The sequence below is a fragment of the Lottia gigantea genome, assembly GCF_000327385.1.
Source record: "Lottia gigantea unplaced genomic scaffold LOTGIsca_34, whole genome shotgun sequence".
NCBI classification, from domain to species: Eukaryota; Metazoa; Mollusca; class Gastropoda; family Lottiidae; genus Lottia; species Lottia gigantea.
In genome coordinates this window covers 664,267-687,936 of record NW_008709146.1, presented here as the reverse complement: position 1 = coordinate 687,936, position 23,670 = coordinate 664,267, and the positions used below count along the sequence as shown (strand labels likewise).

The window sequence follows — 23,670 nt, the reverse complement described above, 5'->3', positions numbered from 1 at the left end:
CCAGTCTCCTAATTTGTATGAAAAAGTTTTCGGAAAAATAATGGACTTCTCAATCGAGACATAAAACTCGCTAAATACTCGCCTCTTACACTCCTTTTCTGTATAACAATATTATGAAAGGGACGTGCAGTTAGGGACAAAGGTACGATCAGCTTGTACTCGTTAAATTTAAAAGGTCTAACAATTATAATAGTTGAAAATCCTAAAAGATTAGGTTAAAGCAGCTCTTCTTGCGAAGTTTCCCATATCGTACACTGCATGACACTGTACATTATAATGATTATCCCAATCAGGTGCAGAAATGTGGGATGTAAAACTCCATTTATATTTGTTACCGGTACCTTAACTAAAGCTGTTTTAACATTTGTTTGGCATTTCTTTGAATGTGACCATTTTTTTGTATTTCATAGATAATCTTACTGATTAAAAAACTAAAATACATTTACTGGAAAATAAAACAACATGACAGCATCAGGGAGATACATACTTGTTCATTTACAGAAATGTGGAGAGAGAAGAGCAGCACATTTCACAGAAGTAAGATTAAAATATTTATTCAGAGTAGGTCCAGGAGCATTGGCTGAAAAGCAAGAAACTTTTTTCAGGTTTGGTATGGTTTGATTTCATTAAACTTTTTGTCATGATACATGATTCAGCTAGTACTAGTATAGGCACATCAAAATGACAGATTCCACTACCATGTAAAGCCAATGTATTGAATGTTGTATTGTAATTTCAGTGTATTGTAGACTACTTTTCCAATAAAAAGGGTGATTTAAAAGCCAATGTCACAGTGGACTTAGTAAATAATAATTTGATAATATCTGATCAATCTACACCAACATCACAATCTGTTAAATTAGTAGTAAGTAATGAGTCTATTCGAATATTGTTAGCTCTGTCGGTAGTAGGTTGGATTCTTGTTTGTAGAAGTTTTGTAAATTCCCAATGCCTTCAATATTATGTCTAATTGATTGCTTACTTCAGCAGTCCAACACCACCAGGAATAAATAAACCAATACCTTTAAAATATTAGACATGGCAACAGTCTAAACTTCTATGGTATATCATTATAGTTTTGGTATACAATTATAGAATATTTTCGCTGTTAAAATAGGGCTCAATACATCAATTGTAGAGCGATGTAGGAATTCAAACAGTTTTGGTATATATGAGAAATGAAACCTGATTCATTTCAGAGAAACCTTTATCATTGAAATATAACTTGATCATTGTGGTATTAAATATTCCATATTTTCAAAGCATTGATTTCTCTTCCAGCATCCATCATTTTGTCCTATTCATAATTTGTCACCAAAAGAATTAGAAGAAATACCTAAAGATATATTAGAATGTGGTATTAATGTGGGAGTGTCTATACTAGTAGAAACATCTGATAATAAAATATTACTTTCTAGGAGAGCAGCACATCTTAGAACCTTTCCCGGTATATGGGTTCCTCCAGGTAAGCAAATGCCATGTAACATTGATTCCTGCAAATTATTCATCACATAAATATCATGATTTGGTGCTTATGTCTAATACCTATTTGCTTTCTCTCAAACATGGTTCAATTTCCAAGCTGAATTTGATGGGATGAATTACAAGATATCTTAAATCTGTATGCTATATGCTTTTTATTTCAATAAGATCATTTAGTGTTTAAAACTAATATTTATCATAGGCAAGTTTTATCTAAAATTTGATCTTTATTATGGTTATTTCTTTTATTTTTTAAGGTGGTCATATTGAAGAAAATGAAACGGTATGTTGTCTTATATTTTGCTGATTTATTTAAAACTGTACTTCATGGTATTTCATGTCATTTCAAAATATGGGTGATTTCAAAGTTGAAAACAAATGTCCATTTGTATTTGATCATCCACCTTAGATATTCATAGAAATATTTCCTTGTAGTTATTAGAAGCTGGATTAAGAGAATTTGAAGAAGAAGTTGGTTTACAGTTAGAGACATCACAATTTACTAAACCTTTAGAATTACTAGCCTTATGGGAGGTAAGTTCATTAGGTTTTTGTTCATTGATCAAGTCTAAATTCAAAAGTTAGCCAAAGAACTTTCGTTCCATTTTTTTTATTAGCTTTCATTTTTCTTTTAACCACTTCAGTTACGGTGTATTGACAGCCTTTTTGACCTAACTTTAACCAATCAAATTTCTACCCCCTCCAGCGCTGGCATTTTGTGACGCAGTGTTTAAGAAGAAAGAATGCCATGTCGATATCAATTCGAGATGCACATTGGAAAGTACTCTTATTAACTGAAGAAAGCAAATCTTTTTTTTCCATTTATTCAAGCAATTTTGTTCTGTTTGTGGTCTGCAGGTTTCCTAATAATATCAATGGAATTTGGTTTAGAATTATGAGCATTCTGTTTTTGAAGTGAATAAAGATAGGACTTTGAGGGCTAAGAATATATCATCTTCTTTGATAATTGATTTTTTTACAGTCAGTGTTTCCAGCCAAACTAAGTGCAGGTTTACCAAAAAGACATCATGTAGTCACCTATTTACATGGTAAACTGTCCAGTTTGACTTCAGATGATTTAATATGTAAAATCAAAATGGATGCCAATGAAACAGACGCTGTGATATTTCTGTCAAAAGATGAAGTTCAAGTTATTGATCAGTTACATGAAGAGAATAAACAAGACATTATCATTCCTTCACATGTACCTCAAACAATCAAGTAAGTAAGCTAATAACCTACAATTTAGTACAAACTGATGGAGATTAAAGATGGTTTCATGAAAATGTATTGCCAGTCAAAGAGAATGACTGATGAACAGATTTTTATGATACCTGATACAAATTTTTTTTTCTGTTTCAGATCTGTGATATTCAATAACAAAAATCAACAAATTATAGGTGATATTAGTATTTTACCACTGTTTAAAAGATATGAAGGTCCCACTGACACTGGAAGAGTTAGTTCAGGAACAAAAATGGCCCTGCATGAATGGTTGAAAAACTGTTGTTGATATTGGTTGTTATTCTTCTATTTATGTTATGTTCTTGTTATGTTGTGTGGTTATTAAATGTTGATAATTTTTTTCATTCATATTCCAATCTAAAAACCATTAGTACCATAAGTTGACATATGAATTATTTTACCAACAAAAGATATCAGGGCTGCCCATTGAAACTTAATTTGACAATTAATTGTTTTAAGTCATTTCTTGTGGAGCAATTGTCATAAATAAACCAAAAAGCTTATGGGCAAATCCTTAGCAGTATCAAGGCAGTTGTCGGTGTTCATTGCTATTTAGTACTCAGATGTAGTCTGATTTATATAATTTTCTAAAGAGTTGCTTCCCCTAGTGGTAACAGATGCAGTCACATGATCTTAAGTGTATAAAATGGCGGATGTTTCTGAAGCCGAAATTCCACCAGTGGAGAAAATTCCTGTCTATAAACGAGACAGGTGAGTACATTACTTCATGAACTTCACCAGTTTCTAAAGATAACATAATGGACTACAATTATCTCTCTGATATAGCATGACAATTTTCTCCATTGAAGATATCCTCAATAAAGATTTTATGGAAGAAATGAAATGGAAGATTGGAAGGGTCAATAATATGAATATTGGCCTAGAAACTTCAACTACTGCTGATTCTTTTTCAAGGTGAAAAGTGATAAAGGAAACTGAATTCAAGCTTAAATTATATCAGTTGATTAGTAAATATTTAGTAAGACAACTTTAGTAGAAACTTAATGCATAATTCCATATTATGCTTTGAAATTCAGGTATGAAAATTTACGAAGCCAGTTCACAGCTAAGTTTAATAAAGAGCCAGAATATTTTGTAAGAGCACCTGGAAGAGTAAATCTAATAGGTATTTTCTGCTTTTCTTTTTGTTTCAATTTCCTACAAGCTTTAATCATGTACACATTCAAACTCGATAGCATATTTTCCGAAAAGGAAAAAAGTTGTATCTCATTTCAATTAAAATTCTGTCTCAGCTATTATCAAAATGTAGTTACTCATAAGTAGTCTTTGATTGATTACTGGAATGTTGTCAGTATTAAAATTATTTATTTTGAAATTCCAGGTGAACACATAGATTATTGTGGTTACTCAGTGTTACCTATGGCAATAGAGCAAGATGTTGTTTTTACTGTTACAAATAATGCAACTAGTAAAATACTTTTAACTAATACTAATTCACAATACAAGTAAGAACACTATATCAATGAAATGTGTCAAATGCATGGAAAGTCTATATCTATAGATATATAGTATGCATGTATTAAGGTATCCTAGTTGGTGGGAAAACTAAAGAGTTGAATGCTGTATGACTTTTGACATGATATAGTCGAATATACTTGAATTGAGCAAAAGTGGTAACTTTGCAGTATCTTTGTTAATTGACAAACTTTTGAACTAGGATTTTTGTTTCTTTTTCTTAGCTTTAAAATAGTTAAGTGGGAATTTTTGTTATCTTGTAGAGATTTTGAATGTGATATAAACAACCTTAATATACCAAAAGATGACCCCCAGTGGTATAACTATGCTCTGTGTGGTATTAAAGGTATATTAGAACATATTAAAAAAGATAACAGTACTGGTTTTACTTGTTTGGTAGATGGTACAATACCACCCAGTGCTGGTTTATCAAGCTCAAGTGCTCTGGTTTGTTGTGCTGCTCTTACTACTATGTATGCTAATAAGGCATCCTTGACTAAGGTTGGTACCACATTTAAATTAGAGATCTTATCCCCTCTCATAATTTGAGTGCTTGCTAAGATATCAGAATAGTAATATAAGTAGTAACAGTAGTGAAAATATTGCCAAAATAGGTATGTGAAATAAGTCTAATCAAATTTCTTATTCCTGGTTTTAGATTCACAATCAGAAGAGTAAATTCAAAATACTCATTCCTGATTTTCCATATTGATATTAGTGATTGTTACCTATGTTCATGTGTGAATTTATGTTCATATACATATGTATTTCAACTTTGTTGTTTATAGAAAGACTTGGCAGATATTTGTGCTCACTGTGAACATTATATAGGAACGGAAGGAGGTGGAATGGACCAAGCTATTAGTTTCATGGCTAAACAGGGAACAGTAGGTTTTTCTTTAATTTAATTAATTTCAAATTGATTGAAATTTCCAATGCCTGTGCTCATATGTATATGTATGCTTATGTATATTTGAATTTATAACTAAGTGGCCTGCTGAAAATATATATCTAAAACACTTGTTGACAGCATATCAGCTCTGACTACACAAAGTGATAAATAACCTGAATTCGATTTTGTCTCACTGTAAAAGTGAGTCTGATTGTCCAATTTGTTCTAATATTACAATGTTTATAGATACATGCAAGATTTTGATATATCAATGGAAAAATTAAAACTTCCCCTTAGCCTTAATAGCTGCTAACTAGGCTTCTAATTCCAGGCTAAATTGATAGAATTTAATCCACTCAGATCAACTGATGTAGAAATACCTTGTGAAGCAGTATTTGTTATTAGTAATAGTTGTGTACAAGCTAATAAAGCAGCTACATCAAGTTTTAATATTCGGGTGGTGGAATGTCGTCTCGCAACACAGGTATTTAGATTAGTCTAGTTTTATTTAGCCTAAAGTATCTGCGCAATCAGCCACTCAATCAGTAAATTGTTTTTATGGTTTTTCTTACTGAGTTTTTGCTTAACTGTAACCTTACAAATCCGTTTCATATCCATTGGTGACTGATGGAAAAAGTTTCTCAAATTATTATTTGATTCAACAAAATGTTTTTCTGTATGATTAAGTCCAAGAATTTGAATTTAATTATATTTTATACAAGAATATCGTTTATGTTAAAATTGAAGATTGAAAAATATGCATTCTGTTTTATTACTCATTTATTCATATTCAAATATCAAGATGTTTCAAAATTAATTGAATATCATTTGTTCATTATTTTAGATCATGGCTAAGAGTAAAGGACTAGAATGGAGAGAAGTGAAGAAATTGGCTGATTTACAACTAAAATTAAAGCTTTCTCTAGAACAAATGTTGGATTTAGTTCAACAAACATTCCATAAAGAACCTTACACTAAAACTGAAATTTGTGAATTACTTGGTGTAACAAATGAAGAGCTAGCTACTACATCATTAAGTCAGAACACTCTTGATGGTATGTACAGAACCGTTTCTAAAATATATAATACCTCAAAAATTTAAGTTACAGTGAAGCTAACAATGTTAAATATTGTATTTCAGTGGAAGTATTTAAGCTATATGATAGAGCTAGCCATGTATATAGTGAAGTTAACAATGTTAAATATTGTATTTCAGTGGAAGTATTTAAGCTATATGATAGAGCTAGCCATGTATATAGTGAAGCTAATAGAGTTTTACAATTTAAGATGTTATGTGATGGTCTACTGCAGGATAAAACTATCAGTAAATTAGGAGAGTTAATGAACACTAGTCACAATAGCTGTAGAGATTTATATGAATGTAGTCATCCCGAACTAGATAACCTTGTTGAAATTTGCAGGTGAGATTCCTGTTTTTTTTTTCAAACTTGGTTTATTCATCCGAACTTCTTCAGGATACACAACCATTAACTCAAAGACTTCATGTGACAGAATTTCCTTACATTTAGCTATTGATTTCATCGTCATCAGTTTGTATCTAAAAGGTTAATCAATTGTTCCTATTTATGATATTTTTTAAACTTTGGGGTTTTCTCTATAAACAGGAAATCAGGAGCTGTAGGATCAAGGTTAACGGGAGCAGGGTGGGGTGGATGTGCTGTTTCCATGGTGAAAGCAGGTGATGCTGTATCATTCCTAGCTAAAGTTAGAGACCAATATTATAAACCACATGAAGATCGAGCTCAGAAAATTCTTACATCTTTATTTGCCAGTGAACCTGGACCAGGTGCAGCAATATATACTCTTTAAAACTTGGGACTTACTGGATTCGGTTTGGGTGGTTTTGATGAAATCTAATTGTACTTACAGAATGAAAAGATTGTTTGAAATATACAAAATTTAATGAGTATGTTTATTATATTATGTACTGGGTAACAATGGTTACGGTATTGAACTGAAATTCAATTGTACTTGTAAAATGAACAGGTTGTTTAAAATATACAAAATTTAATGCAGTAATCATGCTTCATATTTGTGCATCGTGATATCGTGCAAACTGGATATAATACAAAGAGGATTGAACTGAGAATAACTCTCTGGGTTTTCATTGCTAAAAAAATATGTATCCATTTCCTATCAAGATTGAGAAGATTTTAAAAGGAAAATATTTTTGAGAAGCTTTATTTTAGTATACTGTATTATGATACTGGTACAATTTGTTTGTTTTGAATACAGTATATTTATATTTCATGCTTGACTTTATGGTATCATATATTCATTTGTATCCTCAAATTTTGGAATAAACCATCTTGATAGGCAATGCCAATAAGCTGTCTTTATTAAGCAATTTTTTGTGCAAAAGATTTGGTGAAAGATTTTAAAGAATCAGTTTTTCCTGGAATCAGACCAGAATTTCCAAAATGATGATCAAAAATTGTTTGAGGTAATTGTTAGACGGATGGAGTTTTACGTCCTACTGCATCAGATGGTAGTGTTCAATGAGGGAAATTGTGCCAGGAGAGCGGCAATGGACTTATCTTTTTCTTATTCCAATGCAAAGGAAATCTTAATCATGCACACACAGGGCCTCAGTTGATTGTCCCTTCCAGATGCTTTTTCCATGTCAGTCCCTCAAACCAGCATCGCTGACAGGGAAGCCAAAAATTTAAAAGATATTATCTCCACAGATATATTTCAAATGTTAAAATATCACAGACTAAATATTAATACACAAAGATTAAATTATTTGGTAGGAGCTGACACAACTTTTCTTTCAGTTTCTGATACACTCTCATCAGTATCTGATTCATCTGATGATCTGGTATCTACAGTTACAGGTAGTTCACGACCTTTCTCCTAAAATTTATATTTTAAATCAATTATCTTGGCAAGTATTTTCCATACAAAGTTCTAAGTTCGATTTAGTTCATGTAAACAGTTTATGAAAATTGTAAATCATTATTATTAAATCAAATTATTAATATGCCGATTGCAAACTGCTTGGCACGATACAATTTTTCTGTGGTTAGAAATTTTAAATTCCCTTATTTTAATAAATCAATCTGATTTTAATGTAAATGGTTGTTTAGTTTTTCTACTGGTGACTCATTTGCCAACCATGATCTGACTAGATTCGTAATTAAATTGTGTTCTGTGGAAATATCCTCACATGTAGAAAAGAAACCTTTTAAAGAAGACTCCGTTTAATTAGTTGAATACTTACCCTAAGAAATGCAATTTTTTCACACAATATTTTCAAATCTAATGGATTTCTAGTAAACATTAATTCTTTCTGTAGTGCATCAATTTCTCTATTCATTTCTACCTTTCTTTTTTCTAAATCAACTATATCTTGGTTGGTCTCATCACAAATTCTAAAATTTGAAATGAAAAATGTGTCATATTTTCTACACCTGATTGGGTAATGAAGACAGACATAATTTTATTTTATTTTTTCAACTGTAAATGGATTTTCAACATATACTGCCTGCAAGCACACATGACCACAGTCTATTGTCCAATATAATTACCTTGCATCACTGATGGGGAAACAGGGTTATCATGTCAACCTTGCATCACTGACAGGGAAACTGGGTTCCCATGTCAACCGTGCATCACTTACAGGGAAAACCAGGTAACCATATCAACCTTGCATCACTGACAAGAAAATCTGGGTTATCATGTCAACCTTGCATCACTGACAAGAAAATCTGGGTTATCATGTCAACCTTGCATCACTGACAAGAGAAACTAGGTTACAATGTCAACCGTGCATCACTTACAGGGAAAACCAGGTAACCATGCATCACTGACAAGGAACCCTAGGTTACCATGTCAGCCTTGCCTCATTGATAAGGGGTTACAGACCGTGGGTTCAAGATAATTATTTATAGGGTTTTAACCCTGTCCAAAAAATGGTCTGTACATTTTGGGAGTTGACCCCATAATCCTATTTCTAACTGAAAGAAAAATACCCAGATACCTCTCAAGAGAAATTTGATATACTTGCATTTAATTCTTAAAGAAATAATAAATGGTGTATAGACAAATGTTTCTTTATTGATAATAAATCTATTTTAGTCTAATTTCTTTTCAATTTCAATTAAATCAATACAATACTAATATTAACATTAATGATATTATGTTATCTTAAACTGAGAAAATAATAAAAAACGAAATTTGAAAAACCTAAAATATGACAAAAAATGGATTACCTCCCTTCCCTTTGCAATTCATAATTAATCAATATAAAGGTAGTAGCCTTACAAATGTGATTTTCTCACTCAACGTCTGCTATATGGATTTTTTTATTCCCAAGCAGACATCATGCCCTAAAAAGAAGCAGAAGATATGTGATTTGCTTTACTCTGATTTTCCACTTAACTGATTTAGAGATCTAGTCATCAAGCACTTTTACATTTGCATCTATGAAAATACCTATAATTTATCTATTTCTATGTATTTTATTCCAATCTGTATCTAAGTGCATTGATTTTCTTTACTCTCTTATTCAAACAAGACCATCTGTTAGGTTTTTGTCCAATTTCTTTTCTTTACAAAAAAACTTTTCTTTATATTTTATTTGTCATACCTTGTTATTCGCTTACATTAAGATTTTCCTATCTCTAGTCATTGATCAAAATAATTTGTATAAAATTTATCATAATTATATGAGCATTTGCTGTCAAATCGCTATTTTAAAATACCTGTAAGAAACTGAGCATGGTTTAAAAAAATGTTTCAAATACCATTTGGCATTTTCAATTTCATTCATTTGTGTTTTAGGTTTTGTTTTGTAATATACAGTAGCATATAAAAGTTATTTTAGACAATTTTTATTAATATTTTTTAAATATAAATGTATACTTACTTCTGATATTCCTTACTAAGGGCGTTTGATAAAGATAATGTATTCTGTATCAGTTGTTGATATGTTGGTCCTGATGGAGTAATACATAGTAAAGGAACATAAATAACAGGAGTCTATTTTGTCATTTTGAACAATCTTTCATAGCAAATCTGGTGAAAAGGCAGATAGTTTTGTTTGAGTTTTTTCAGGATAATAATAATAATAAAATCTGAATCGACTTGCACACCATGACCTGAAATTCTGAACCATCCAGTAAACCACAAAAAAACAGGAAACATGCATTTCCAATTATCTTCCAAGGTCAATAACAAAAATAAGGCTTAGCAACTGTATTACTGTAGAACCAGATACTATTTGGCTTAAGTGTTCTAATAATTGCTTTCGAATAGTATAATTTTAATCATAAAGGATATGGCATTTTTGCTATTTCTGTTCTTCGGACTTTCTGTCCAGGTTGTTTTAAATCACGTAATTGTCTCATATATAGATAATGTGATATCAATGGACTGCGGCCTTGTGTATTAAACTTGACTCTTTCATAATCGGGACCAGGTCCAATTTGATGAGACTGGAAATATATCATACATAAATGCCATGCATCCAAGGATAATTATGTGCACAAATGTCATGCACCTGCAGCTTTGTAAGTGCACAAATTATGTCATGCACCAAAGGCTTTTTAAGTACACAAACGACATGCACCCAAGCTGAATGAAATACACAAATAACATGCACCCAAGGCTTTTTAAGTGCACAAATGACTAAACACAAGGCTCAAGAAATGCACAAATGTAATTCACCCAATGATTATTAAGTGCACAATTTCCCAAGCCTAACCAAAGCCTAATTTAGTGCACAAATGACATGCACCCAAGACTTATCAAGTACACTAATGTCATGCTTATTGAGTGTAAAATAAAATTCATCTAAATGACATTAAAATAATCCAGAAATGCCTTTTAAATTCTGAGTAATTTATGTACGATATATGTATATGTTTATCTATCAAATGGACCAACCTCTAACTGTTTAGGTTTATGTGGTACCACTGTTCTAGATTGAGGTATAGAAGGAACTGGTAAAGGTGATGATGATGTTAATGTTGTTTTAGTTATATCTCTATGGAAACCACTAGGAGAATGTATAGGACTCTTCTCTACTCCCAATTTCTCTATCATTTTGTTAAATGAATCCATATCTAATGTTATCGTAACTAAAATATATAAATAATAGAAATATGAAAATATCTTATTTCAGGCAATTGCTGACAATTGTATGATTGGAATATGAGAAAGTACTGAGTCTGATAGCATATATGATCTGGTTCAAGATCAATTTTTCAGAAAAAGAAATATGAAAAATCCTTGGAATGGTACCTATGGTAGATACTCACCATCTTTATTCAAAGCAGCTGCTTGAATCATCTGTTTAGCAGCTACAACATTATCATCTGTTTTATTGCCTTTTGTAACACTTGGATGTAATGCCAAAATATCCCAATTATTGTAGGTCGCTGGAACTGGTTTTAATCCTGATTATAAAAAAAACATGGTGAGGAACCAAATTTATCATTAGATCTGTTTTGACCAGTTTCAAAATCATATGTTAACATTGTCAAATCAATCAATCTTGGTTTTTTCATTGATGTCAATACCATATCATATCATACTCAATGATTTTATCTTTTAAAAAATATAAATGACTTATATATACCTGTAATCCATTCATGTGCAAGATTGATCAAATATTGTTTAAACTGGTCATCAAATATAGGTGTTGATTCAGGAAAAGCTTCACTATATATAGCATATAAAGCTTGAGCATAACAATCTGGATACACCTAATAATGAAATTTATAATAGGGATATCAAATAGCCCACTGGGAATTCCTAGGCTACTGACATGCCAAAACTGTATATATTTTTTTATTTACAATGAATTTTTCAATGAGAAGTATATAGTTAACTTATTTTTGTATTTTTCTATATTATGGGTTTCATGCCCCAAGCCTTAAAAAATATGTAAAAAATCAGAGATTTAAGAGATCTACTAGACATAGTGGACATTGGTGTCACATTAAAGCACATCATATAAAACAGCCACTAGCAGTTTAATTATTTATGTACAAATATTTGAACTTACAGCCAAGACTTTATCTTTAACATCTTTATTAATGGTGGTAAATAAAGCAACAAAACTATCAGCTATTCTATCAAATATCAAATCTTTATTCTCATTCTGGCTTTTCTATCAACATAAAACAAAAATAGAGGTCCGTAAATTCATATTTTTTCATATTAAAAAGAATTGTCAACTGATCAATTACACCAATGATACTGTCCAATTTACAAAAGTTTACAAAATATTATTGTATTCTGAATAAATCAAGTTTATATATTATGACAAAGACAACATATACTTTAAAAGTAGACTTTTACGTAAATATATGCAAACACTCTTTATTACTTAGTTGGTATGTGGTCTCCAGGAATGTGATGCTATAATCACAAACCCCAATCACAGAGAGATATCAGGTGTTCTGGCAGTGCAATCTGTAACATTATTGATACAGAAATAATCATGAGTGCTTTAAAACTAATACGTACATCTTTATTGAATTGATCTAAAAAGATCCACCAGAATGTATCTTGAACAACAGCAACAGATGCTTCTGATAAAAATATCTTTTTCCAAAATTTCTTAAATCCAGGCTAATAGAATCATAAACATCATTAATATCACTCTTATTCAAAATGGCAAAAAAATTTCACATAAATAATCCATTATGAGGACAGGTGGTAGTTATAGGGGGACATTTTCTCTACATTACTGAGAAAAACAGAAAATTCAGAAATAATAATGTAAAATGTTCCATGTATTTAAAAACCAGATACTGCCAATCTTGACAGATCATACTTACATTGAAATCTTGAGCTCTAGTGACTCTATCTAAAATGGGTGGTGTCTCTAATTGACTTGGTAGTTCAATAGACTCTTTCTGATGAAAACCAGGAAAGGTACAGTACTCTAAAGATCTTTTACGACTCTCTATTATTGATTCACTGTAATCCTAAATGAGATTTTGAATTAAAAAATTGTTAAATTGAAAGGCCTTTCAAACCTTATTCAAAATTCCATCTACTTTTGCGGTCCTTAGATTTATAATAATTACTTGGTACTAGTGACATAAATAATCAGAAAGTCAATTGTATATTTAGTACAGAAATAGTTCTTGGAAAATGGGAATTTGCAAAGATAAAATGGATGATATGAAACATTAATTTTGTAAAATGTTTGATTCAAATCAATAAGTTTGGGAGCAATAAAATAAGAACGAAGAAGGTCATCCCAGATAGCTTAAATTAAGTTTTAATAAGATTTATCCAACATAACATTTGGTGAGAAAAACAATATTTTATACTATTACTTACAACACTTTTACATCCTTTAGAACTTCTCTGAGTCCTCAGTCCATCAAACTCAGATGTCTCAGTAATAAAAGCTGAAAAATTACAATACTTAAAATAAACATTCAAGATATCCTCAACTTGCGAATGTGAATAAATTTGAAACATTCCAATGTGATCTTGCCTTGCTATCAATATTCAAAGGTGGGCCTTAGACTAGCATTAACTCTATAAACATTCCTGACCACAGCTGATATTATTCATATGATAAATGTACATGTATTGTGTTCAATACTCACATGTGTCTCAAAACAAAATTACTTACTTTTGTCTTTTGGATGAAACAATTTGACTTCCTGCTCTTCAAGTATTCTATCAGAGAAATATTTTAAATTCTTCTCTATATTATCTAGTCTACTGTCTAAAGCATCTATCATATGAACACCTAAAGCTTTGTATATGGTTAAGGATTAAATCATTTCTGCTCCTTTTAATTCCAAACTATTAGATTGACTGTTAAATGTAGACCCTTTTAATTGAATTCATAATGAAATATAGATTTTGAAAATGAAAATAGATCAAAAGTAATTATTTAGAAAATATTATCTCTAAAGCAAATGTATGTCAAGTCAACATGCATAGCCACAAACACAAACTTCTTGAAGTTAACATTATAAAGGATACGGGCAGCATCTCTTAAAATACTAATAATATCTTCTTGGGAACCTAGCATATCACATTCTTTTTTAAAATCTAATGTTCCTTCAGCATCAAGTGGCCACTGTGTCTATTAATAAAAATGCAAAAAGACTCAACTCAAGGCCCTTATCGAAATGGTCACTTAGAATTCACTTAAATCAGGAAAGGTAAGACTATTTATCTGAATATAACTTTAAATGATGATAGGGTCATGAAACAATAAGAATGCAAATAGACTAAAAAAAAATTATGTACAAAGGTACTTTTCAGATTCCTTTTCATGTCCAAGACTCCAAAGAATATTGCATAAACCAAACAATTCATTTATCTAAAAAATTCAAAATAATTACAATTTTTTCACATTTAAAAAATTCTTCTAGTGTGGTTGGTGGCTTTACTGTTGTTTCTTCATGTGTGGGGCCATCTCCATAGCTACCATCTTCTATTTCTTGAGGATCATTCTTATGCTCTAATTTGGCCATTAATGCCAGGACTTTAGGATCAATCTTATGAGATTGTTCCATAATGATACTCATGATGATAACTTTTCACCTCTTAATCTGAAAAGCAATGCAGTGACAGAATCATTGTAACTGTTGTACTGATTCCAATTCATTTTACAATCATTCATTGAGTAAATTGAGTTATAAAACTAGATCATGCTATGAAAATAAGATGCAGCTCATCTTTTTTTGTCCATTATATCTATATGCCATGCCTTGGTTTGCTTAGGGCTAAGTGTCTATCTTACTAAAATAAAATATCTGCCAGTTAAAACATTGTTAAGACAGGAAAGGAAATGCTAATGATTGAGATGGTAAAAGGCTAGTCAACTCAAAACAATTATTAATTGGTAACAGTCCGTACACAAACACTGTGACTGTCCTTTTTACAATCACTTCGTTTGAGTGGAATTTATATGATCATGGATATTGTATCATAAGATTTTCACTTGTCAGCTATGACAGCTTTAGGAACATAAGTGGAATCAAATAGATATACCTTTACGGAATGTATGAACAATAGATATGCCGGGGAAGTTCATGAGTTTGGTTTTCACTTCATTGTGATTGCAAAGTTGCTATGAACGCCATTTTTGTTTACATCGGAACCGGAAATACACTTTTTTATTTGACGCGAGTTTAGAAAGAGTTACCTCCCTTATAAAAATCCCTTTTAACAGCCGAAGAATTTACAGAAAAAGTGTCCGAAAATATAGGGTTTTGCATTGTCACGGAGAGTTGCCTATCAAAACATCTCATAAATATCAAATGATAGACCTTTGTACAGTATACACAGTTTCTCTGAAAAAGGTAAAAGTCATCTACAACAGAGTGGTCAAAAACACGACTTTCTTCAAACGTTAGGCCTATCTATAGCCTAACAGACATGGTTTTACAACATTTGGATAGTATCTGATTGGTATTTCCAAAACAAAAATTAACGACTTTCTTTAGAGTTCAAACTGAATTGAATTTCATAAGTAGGATACAAAAAAGAGAAAATATCAGAATCAAACGATATATTGATCTTGCGGTTTAGAAGTTTTATAAAATATAATTTTGTAATATCTGATATCAAACATGCTTAACTACTCTTATAGCCAGTTACAAAACTTTGCTGGGTCCTTTATTATCTCTTTAATTTTTCAAATATAGTTGGCCATTCTTTTCCTTTTAAACGAAATAATTTTACTTGTGCATTTTGTTTGCTTTTATTCTTAGCTAAAACAGTGTGAAAGGAGAATGTAATGTATGGAGAGAAAGATTATCCAGACAATATAAGAATGTTAGAATATAAAGACAAAGGTGAGGTTCTGGACAACAAAGTCTATTTGTAGAGAGACAGAAACAATCGGTGCTCCACTGAGCTAGTAATTTCCGTATTGTTCTTAAAATAGCTTTTAATTAAGTATTTTAAACCTCCGCGTGAAAATATAGTTTCATGCAAGTTTTCAGATTCCTTCCCAAAGCTTCCACGTTTTTCAATAAAATTAAACCCCTCTACAGAGAAATTATATATTTTATTAAAAGCTAGAGGTAATTTGACTAGTGTTTTGATATTTTAAAAATAGATACGAACCGCGATGTTGTCACGGTCAAGACTCATGTTGTTTCGACATGGGGCCGACTACATAAGATATAACGGGATTTAACGAAAAGTAATGGAGGACAAGGCAGTGAAGATGGAAATTATGATATGGATTCATGGAGCGATTTGTTAGGAGGAGCGTTTCTAATCAGCTCCTCTATGTAGCAATATGCATCAAGAACATGGACCTTTGGTCCTAGCAGCTATAATTCTTTTGTGGAATTTGGCAGATGCTGGTAAGTAGGGAAAATACTATACCGTGTAGAGATATTTTACTGAGTGATACTGTTATGTGTTCACTGACTGCTGTGTCTGACATCCCATGCTGAAATTCCATTGTCTCTCAGATTTAGTTCTAGTTCAAAATCATGTCAGTCTTTGTTAGACTATTTTATGGTTTCAAGTAATTTAGGCATATGTTTACTTTAAGGGGACAAAATGTAACAATGTTATAATTTGAAGAACATAATGATACTGTTAAGGGTTTAATACAGAGAACATGAGTTAAATACTATGACTTATTGATTATTATACCACATTATTATATCATATCTATATAGGCTTATATAACCAGATATATAAGTGAATTACCAGTTTGTTTCATATAATTTAGCTCTGAAATATAACAATATTAAAGGGACAATCTATTGGAGATATAATTTTTTTTTTTTGAAACAAAGATTAAATTGGGTCAACCTTAAAAAAATATTGGTCTAAATATTTTGCTCATCGGCTAGTAGAGGTTGATGTCAGCTATCAATACCAATAATCAGATTAAAAATCAGACATCCCCATTCTACAATTAGAATGGAAGTTTAGACAGTAATCAGGGTGAAGTTAATATTCTCATGTGCAAATATTACCTATATCATGACAGTACATTGCTATGATGTGGGACTTTTATTCTCAAAGATGCTAGGAATATATCTGAAAGTGAATAAAATGAGCTCTATAAGCTTGCAAAGTGAACATTGAGAATGACATATCCTCTAACAAAAAAAAGTCCTGGAAATTCAACTTTTCATATTTCATATGCAATACCTTTTAAAAATTTAATCAACATAACAGGAACTCTGAAAATTATTTTTGGTTACAATGCATGTGTTATTACTTAAAGTAAAGGTCACATTTTCTTTGGTCGTTCATGTCAATGTGTTTTGTAATGAGAAATTTCAAACTTTCACGTCATGTGTGTGAGTTTAAATTTTATTTTGAAAATTTTGAAAGAAAAAGTTTTCAGTGTCAATTGAAAAGTTGCAATGGGATTTCTTTATGAAATTAGAAATCGTAGAGTTCTCTCATAATTAGGTAAATTTATCTAAGTAAGATTACTAAAACTGATATTTACTACTTGGCAGTAAATAGTAAGAAAGAAGTAAACCATTAGTCTAAACTTGTCTGAAACAAGTTATACAGGTGATATCTTAATTAACAAATGACCCAGAACTAATCTAATTCTGGTCTGTGTGTGCCTGTGTGGTCAAATATGATACACAACACTGTACATAGATTTCTTAACACACTGCTGATTGCAACTGTGCTCACAGGTGTAAATTCCCAAAATTATTTATTAGCCTGAATTTTTCTTTTATGTTATGACCCACAACTACTATTATCTTGGCCAAATTCTATTCAGAATGTATATTGAGGAGGGTGTTGGTTATTGTCTCTTAGACTTATAACTGTCATTGGACTCATAGTATGAAAGGAGAAAATAGTGATCTTTGTTTATTGATTTCAGTAGTGATTTTAGTTGAAAAAAGCATCAAGAAAATCATGCTTAATCTAGTGTTATCTAGCAGCTATAATCAGAACTTCTGAGATATAACTAGACTAGAAAATTATTTGGCTTCAGAAATAGAATGGTATTCTTCGTTGACTATAGGATAGAGGAACCATCAAACATCGTCATTTAAAACATACCTCAATATCAGTAAAAAGATGGGACCATAGTTCACTTTGTCCAAATAGTTTTGTATGAGGCAGTGAATTTTTACCGATGATATTAGCTATGATATGATAAGTTTCATGTGTGTTCATATTTGCAAAACAATATGTGGGTAGAAGCATGTTGTTTGGCTGTGTTGAAAGTGACATCATTAATATTTATTACAAGTTATAATTTATAAGCTACTAAAGTGAAACAGGGTAGAAGAAGAAATATGTAGTTTCAAGGATGCTGAAGAGACAATGAAGCCCAAATTGATAATGCAGACCTGGGGGTTATCTGACAGCTATCTTTGAATTTTAATGCACCGTCAAGAAATTGGTAAATATCATGTTATAAAAATACATGTACCTTTTATATAGATCAAATTTATTTAATTATCTTAATCCACGTTGCTACAGATAGATAGATACAAGTATATGTCTTAATTTAGTAAAATATAATCTAAGGTCATGTTGATATCATACAGTTTAAATAGTTAATGTCTAGTAAGAGATATATTTACTCTATTTTAAAACCAAATTAATTCTCCATTCAGATACTGTAACAAAATATTGCAATATGTCCCACCTTATTACTCATTTGTTTGCTGATTTTACATCTGTCTTTTCTTTCAAAATATGGTAGGTTTCAGTTAACATTTTGGCATTTATAAAGTTCTTTTGATGTCATACAGTTTGCAATCTTAAATGGTTCATTTAAAAATCTTTTTGTAAAATATTCTATATATTTTATAGGAAAGGTGACATACATAAATTAACATTCCTATTGTTGCGAATTGAATATAACACTTATTCAGTCTCAAAGGTATTCAAAAGGTTTAGTTGTTAGTACATCACGCTTGATTTCTACAAAAATGCAATTTGACGTGTGTATTCACAATTTTTGCAAGCCAGATTTAGTTATTGCCCTCAATTTATTGTGAGAAAAATGTTTAATCCCATTAATTTTTGACCATTTGTAGCCATTTGTGACTATGATTAGTGACTGGCTACTCACCTTTATTTTCGAGAAGGGAAATTCCTCTGTAAGCCACTTTCTGAAAGTGTCCTGGGGTAAAAGTGCTGTTGTGAGCAGACTATTTCCTATATTTTACAGTGCCAGTTGAATTGAAATTAAGTTGATGATCATGTTTGATTGTTAGCTTGTTTATATTGTGAAGTTTGAGAAATGTACAGATGACTTCACAATGAAAACTTCACCTATTTTTTTGTGCATGAACGCCTTTGAACTAATATTTATATGGATAGAATTCTGAATTGATATAGAATATACTAAATGAAACTTTCTGTTGACATTTAAATAGACTTGATGTTTATTTTTTGTTATAATGATAAGATGTAGTTTGTAAGATGTGAAAACTCAAGAAGTGTGTTTTATTACCAATCATTTATACTGCTCTACATTTTCTTTGATGCTAGTAATTTTGAATTTGTTTCAAAATTGATTACATTGATTACGTGATTCAATTTAACTGAAATTGCATGTGTCTGAAACTAGATTTTCTGAATAAAGAACAGGGCTTTTATAAGCCCACATTATAATGGGGTCGTATTTTTCTGTTGCCCAGTTGGTCAGTCGGTCTGTCGACAATTGCTTTGTGAACACAATAGAGACTACAATTTTTATAAGGGTGTCATTCTGATATTTTTATGATTTTTTTCTGAATGATGAAGCAGCTTTCTTCCAAAAATGTTGCCAACAAAAGAAATGCAGTAAAAAATGAAAGAAATTGTGCCAAAAGAGTGGTATTTGTCTACACTTTACACAACTGTCAAGGGATTTTCATGCTCAACTTATTCCACCGGTTGTCGGATGTCTAGAAAGAGTTGGCGTGTTGGCAAGTTTCCCTCACTTCACTCTGCATGGTGTCGTTCATCTCTATTAAAGAGAGGCAATAAACTACCTCAAAGGAGCAGTATGCAAAAATCATTTCTAAAATATGCTATTTTCTACTTTGTATCTACATGATCAACCTGATTTTGTTTTAAAAGGTTATTAAAAGAATATAAAACATGTATGATTTTAGTTGAAACCTCAGTCAGAAACTTATTTTTCTACAATTTGGCGTTTAATTTTCTTTTCATTAGTTTTCCAACAGCAACAACAACCAAAAAAACATAGGGACTATAAAATTATCGCCAGGTTTTTTTTAGTTCAAAACTTTCAGACAAGGTAAGCGACACGTATCTGTTGATTTTGATTTATTGTTTTTGTTAATTTGGGCACTGAAATTTTCCGACCTTCTTAGAATATCTGCCCCTTTAAATTCATGCAGATTTTTTATAAGATTTTCTTTGGTTTCTTGATCAAGCAAAACCAAAATGTTTATATTACTTTAAAACATCAACTATGACCTGGTATGCATGCACACTCCTTGTTTTATCATAGTGATCAATTTTATGCAGGCTACAATAGATCTATTCAGTTATATTCTCTATTGATGTAATAAAATAACTGCCTTATAGAATAGTTGTCTAGAGTAGCAGATGTTGTTTTCAAAGCTTTAACTTGATTAGTCTATCATAACATTTGACTCAACACACAAAAATGTCAAATGTTAGAATATAGACTTTATTTTACCTACAAGCAGACTATTCCATCGGTGTATGGTTTGCAAGCATTTGTCCGAAACCTCTTAGTACTTGTTTCTGTTTGTTAGTAGATAGATCAGCTTATAAAACTTGTTGTCTCTCATCTACAGCTTAGCCTACAGTGTGGCTAAACTAGAGACTCAGAGTTCCATCCAGGCATAGGTCAAAATGATATTATGAATATTTTAATTCATTTCCCCCTTGTCAGTGAGGTTAGTTTGTGTGCATTAGAAGTTCAAATTTTTCTCCACTTTTTTGTTCTGAAAATGTAGCATGGTCCTAAAAGAGTACCAGAATATCCCTATAATTATTAAATAAAACTCAAGAAGAATAATTCAAGCCAGCCCAAAAAGAAAGATAATTTTGCTAAGTGGACTAGACTCTACTCTACTCAGATTTAAATCATGATGTTTTATTCTATTTTAAGTTTGCATCATATGATCTTATACATGTCTCCCTTCCACCATTCTGATCAAACAGCTTGAAATAAGTATAAAATAGTTTATATCACATTACTTCAAAATTCATTATAATCTAATTGGTAATTTGAAGAGTTTGAAATGTAGAAATGCTTGAACTTGTGAAATATGATGCAGAGAGGAGATAAAATATGATGGGTATGCCTGCCATGTGTGAAATGTTTTTGATATTTTGGATGATTATCTCATGTGCAGTAAATGATGAGTCATGAGTAGGCCTGTCTTCTATAGTACTACTGGCCGTCTGTTACATCAGATCTTTTATAGTAACCATTTCTACAGTACTTCACTACACTGCCACTAGTCTTCTGCCATACTCTCATCTAGTTTTATTGACAGCATCTATTGGATTTTATTGGCATTTAAATTACTTGCTCAGATAGCATGAATTGATAATATTTATTCTGAAAATATTTTAATGTGAACATGGAAAATTGTATGAATAAATTTGTAATATTTCTGCTCAACTGTAGAAAACTGAATACATTATCACTTTTAAAAATGTCTGTATTTTATATCAGAATGAACTGATGATTATACAGTCTATAGTCTAATGATTTCCATAGAGGAATTCTGTAGAGAAATAATGAATATGAAATGATGGCATGTTGCAAGTTGCAGCACCAGTGGGGGTTAAGGGAGGAGGGAGTTAATATCCACAATTTCCTGACCAATTTTTCCTCAAAATTATTTGTCAGAAAGCAACAAATCAATTCTATTTTTTTTTTTAATTTTGTGAGAGAGGGAAGGTAGTGAACTTCCCTAGATTCTGCATGAGAGGCTTGGTGCTATTCCACATTTGTATCAAATTATGTCGTTTGGCACTGCATGTTAAAAGAAGCTAGCCCTGCCATTGTATTCTGCAGATGAAGCAACATGGTTTAGTCATGTCTGTGGTATTTAAAATGTCATATTATCTAATGCAGACAATTGAACAGTTAGTAATGGCAATTACACATATTTCTGCTCAATGAATAACATAAAATAAATCTTTCATTAAAAAAAGAATGCATAATTTACATAAAATGTTAAACATAACGACATGGAATATAGGATATAAATATTACTGAAAAAAATTCCAGATGATAAAAAATAGAAAACATTTTGACCATCCTATTTAATTACCTTATTAGGACATACTGATAATGACTAAGCTAAAAAGAATGGTAAAGTGATAATATTGACCCTCTCCACATTGCGGAGGAGGTTTACTCTGGGAGACTTCAATAGACCAAAGTTTGTAGCCTGGAGCAATTTCCTTGTTAAAATGGCATTTGGAAGTTAATAATATTGTGTAATAGAGAGAAATTGAATATAATTTGTTTATAATATAAGGCCTACACCCTAACATGTCTGTTCATTAAACATGTATATTGAATTAAGAGTTCCACCCAGTTCATGCTATATGATATACTTGAATATATGTGATATATAAGATGAGAACACTTCACATCTGATTCCTTTTGACATTTTTACTGCTGAATTTTTGTACCTTATGTTTACAATGAACCATGTTATTGGTACTGTAAACAGCACTCAAGATATACCATTTTACACATGTTACATATTCATACACCTGTAACTTATCAATCATGAAGAATACCATATCATATTATCCAAAGTTATGATATTTCTCAATTGATAATGTTATTATTAAGATTGTGATATTTCTCAAACTCATGATAAATGGAATAAATTGTATCTTAAAATACTCCTGTAATATGGTAGATTTGAAAAGTACTTTAGATTTAGGTTAAATATTTTTCTACACTGACTAATACTGTTGCTCAGTGCTGTTATTTTGTCAATCTACTAAATTACTCTGAAATGCCTCTTATAAGACAAATGAATTTTTTGAAATTTTATGAACATGCTCCATTTTTTGGGGGGGCCCTTTTCATATGTAGAATTATACTTGACTTTATTTGAGGCATCATGTGTTTGTAATCTGTAATTTTAAAGCTGACACGTGCATGAAATATAAATTTGAAAAGTGTGTGGTTTTTTTACAGTGTTGCAAATTGAAAACATTCAATCCTCAATTTAGATTTTATATATTTTGTTTATAAACAACGGCACATATATAGTATTTGAAGAAATTGGAAACTGCTACTGTTTTGGTAGCTTAAAATATTCTTATAAGGAGTATCTGATCCTTTTTATTTTCACAAGGGGTTAATTAAATTTGTCAGTGATAATTCTAAGTCACAAGGGAGGAAGAGAAACCGAAGTCGACTAGCCAACAAAATCAATTTGACAGAAAAACAAATAAAACAAAAATGAAAAAAATAAATGGCAATTAAAAGATTTATGTTCAGAAAACATCAGAGGGTGATGACAAAGACAATGGTTTCAGAAAGTTTCTGAAATATTAAAGATTGGCTTTCAGTGAAAACTATGGCCTGTGAACTGTTATCTTCACTAAAAGTAATTATATTTCATGTTCTATGATATCTATTTATTTAT

The 23,670-nt window shown here is 31.0% G+C and overlaps 2 protein-coding genes across 2 annotated transcripts; one reads left to right on the top strand and one right to left on the bottom strand.

Annotated features, from left to right (window-relative positions):
• Nucleotides 1–681: 681 nt before the first annotated feature.
• On the top strand, nucleotides 682–7,794 carry LOTGIDRAFT_206567 (hypothetical protein; the record flags this gene model as incomplete). The annotated part of the gene is made up of 9 exons (XM_009058426.1): nucleotides 682–701; nucleotides 3,765–3,853; nucleotides 4,070–4,193; nucleotides 4,467–4,704; nucleotides 4,992–5,090; nucleotides 5,427–5,579; nucleotides 5,940–6,150; nucleotides 6,312–6,516; nucleotides 6,721–7,794. The coding sequence occupies 9 exons, from the start codon at nucleotides 682–684 to the stop codon at nucleotides 6,923–6,925; spliced, it is 1,344 nt and encodes a 447-aa protein (XP_009056674.1). The 3' UTR covers nucleotides 6,926–7,794.
• Nucleotides 7,795–10,386: 2,592 nt separating this feature from the next.
• Nucleotides 10,387–13,830, bottom strand: LOTGIDRAFT_162435 (hypothetical protein; the record flags this gene model as incomplete). Its single annotated transcript, XM_009058425.1, has 8 exons — nucleotides 10,387–10,554; nucleotides 11,006–11,199; nucleotides 11,380–11,517; nucleotides 11,700–11,826; nucleotides 12,129–12,233; nucleotides 12,907–13,056; nucleotides 13,418–13,488; nucleotides 13,719–13,830. The coding sequence occupies 8 exons, from the start codon at nucleotides 13,828–13,830 to the stop codon at nucleotides 10,387–10,389; spliced, it is 1,065 nt and encodes a 354-aa protein (XP_009056673.1).
• Nucleotides 13,831–23,670: the final 9,840 nt, after the last annotated feature.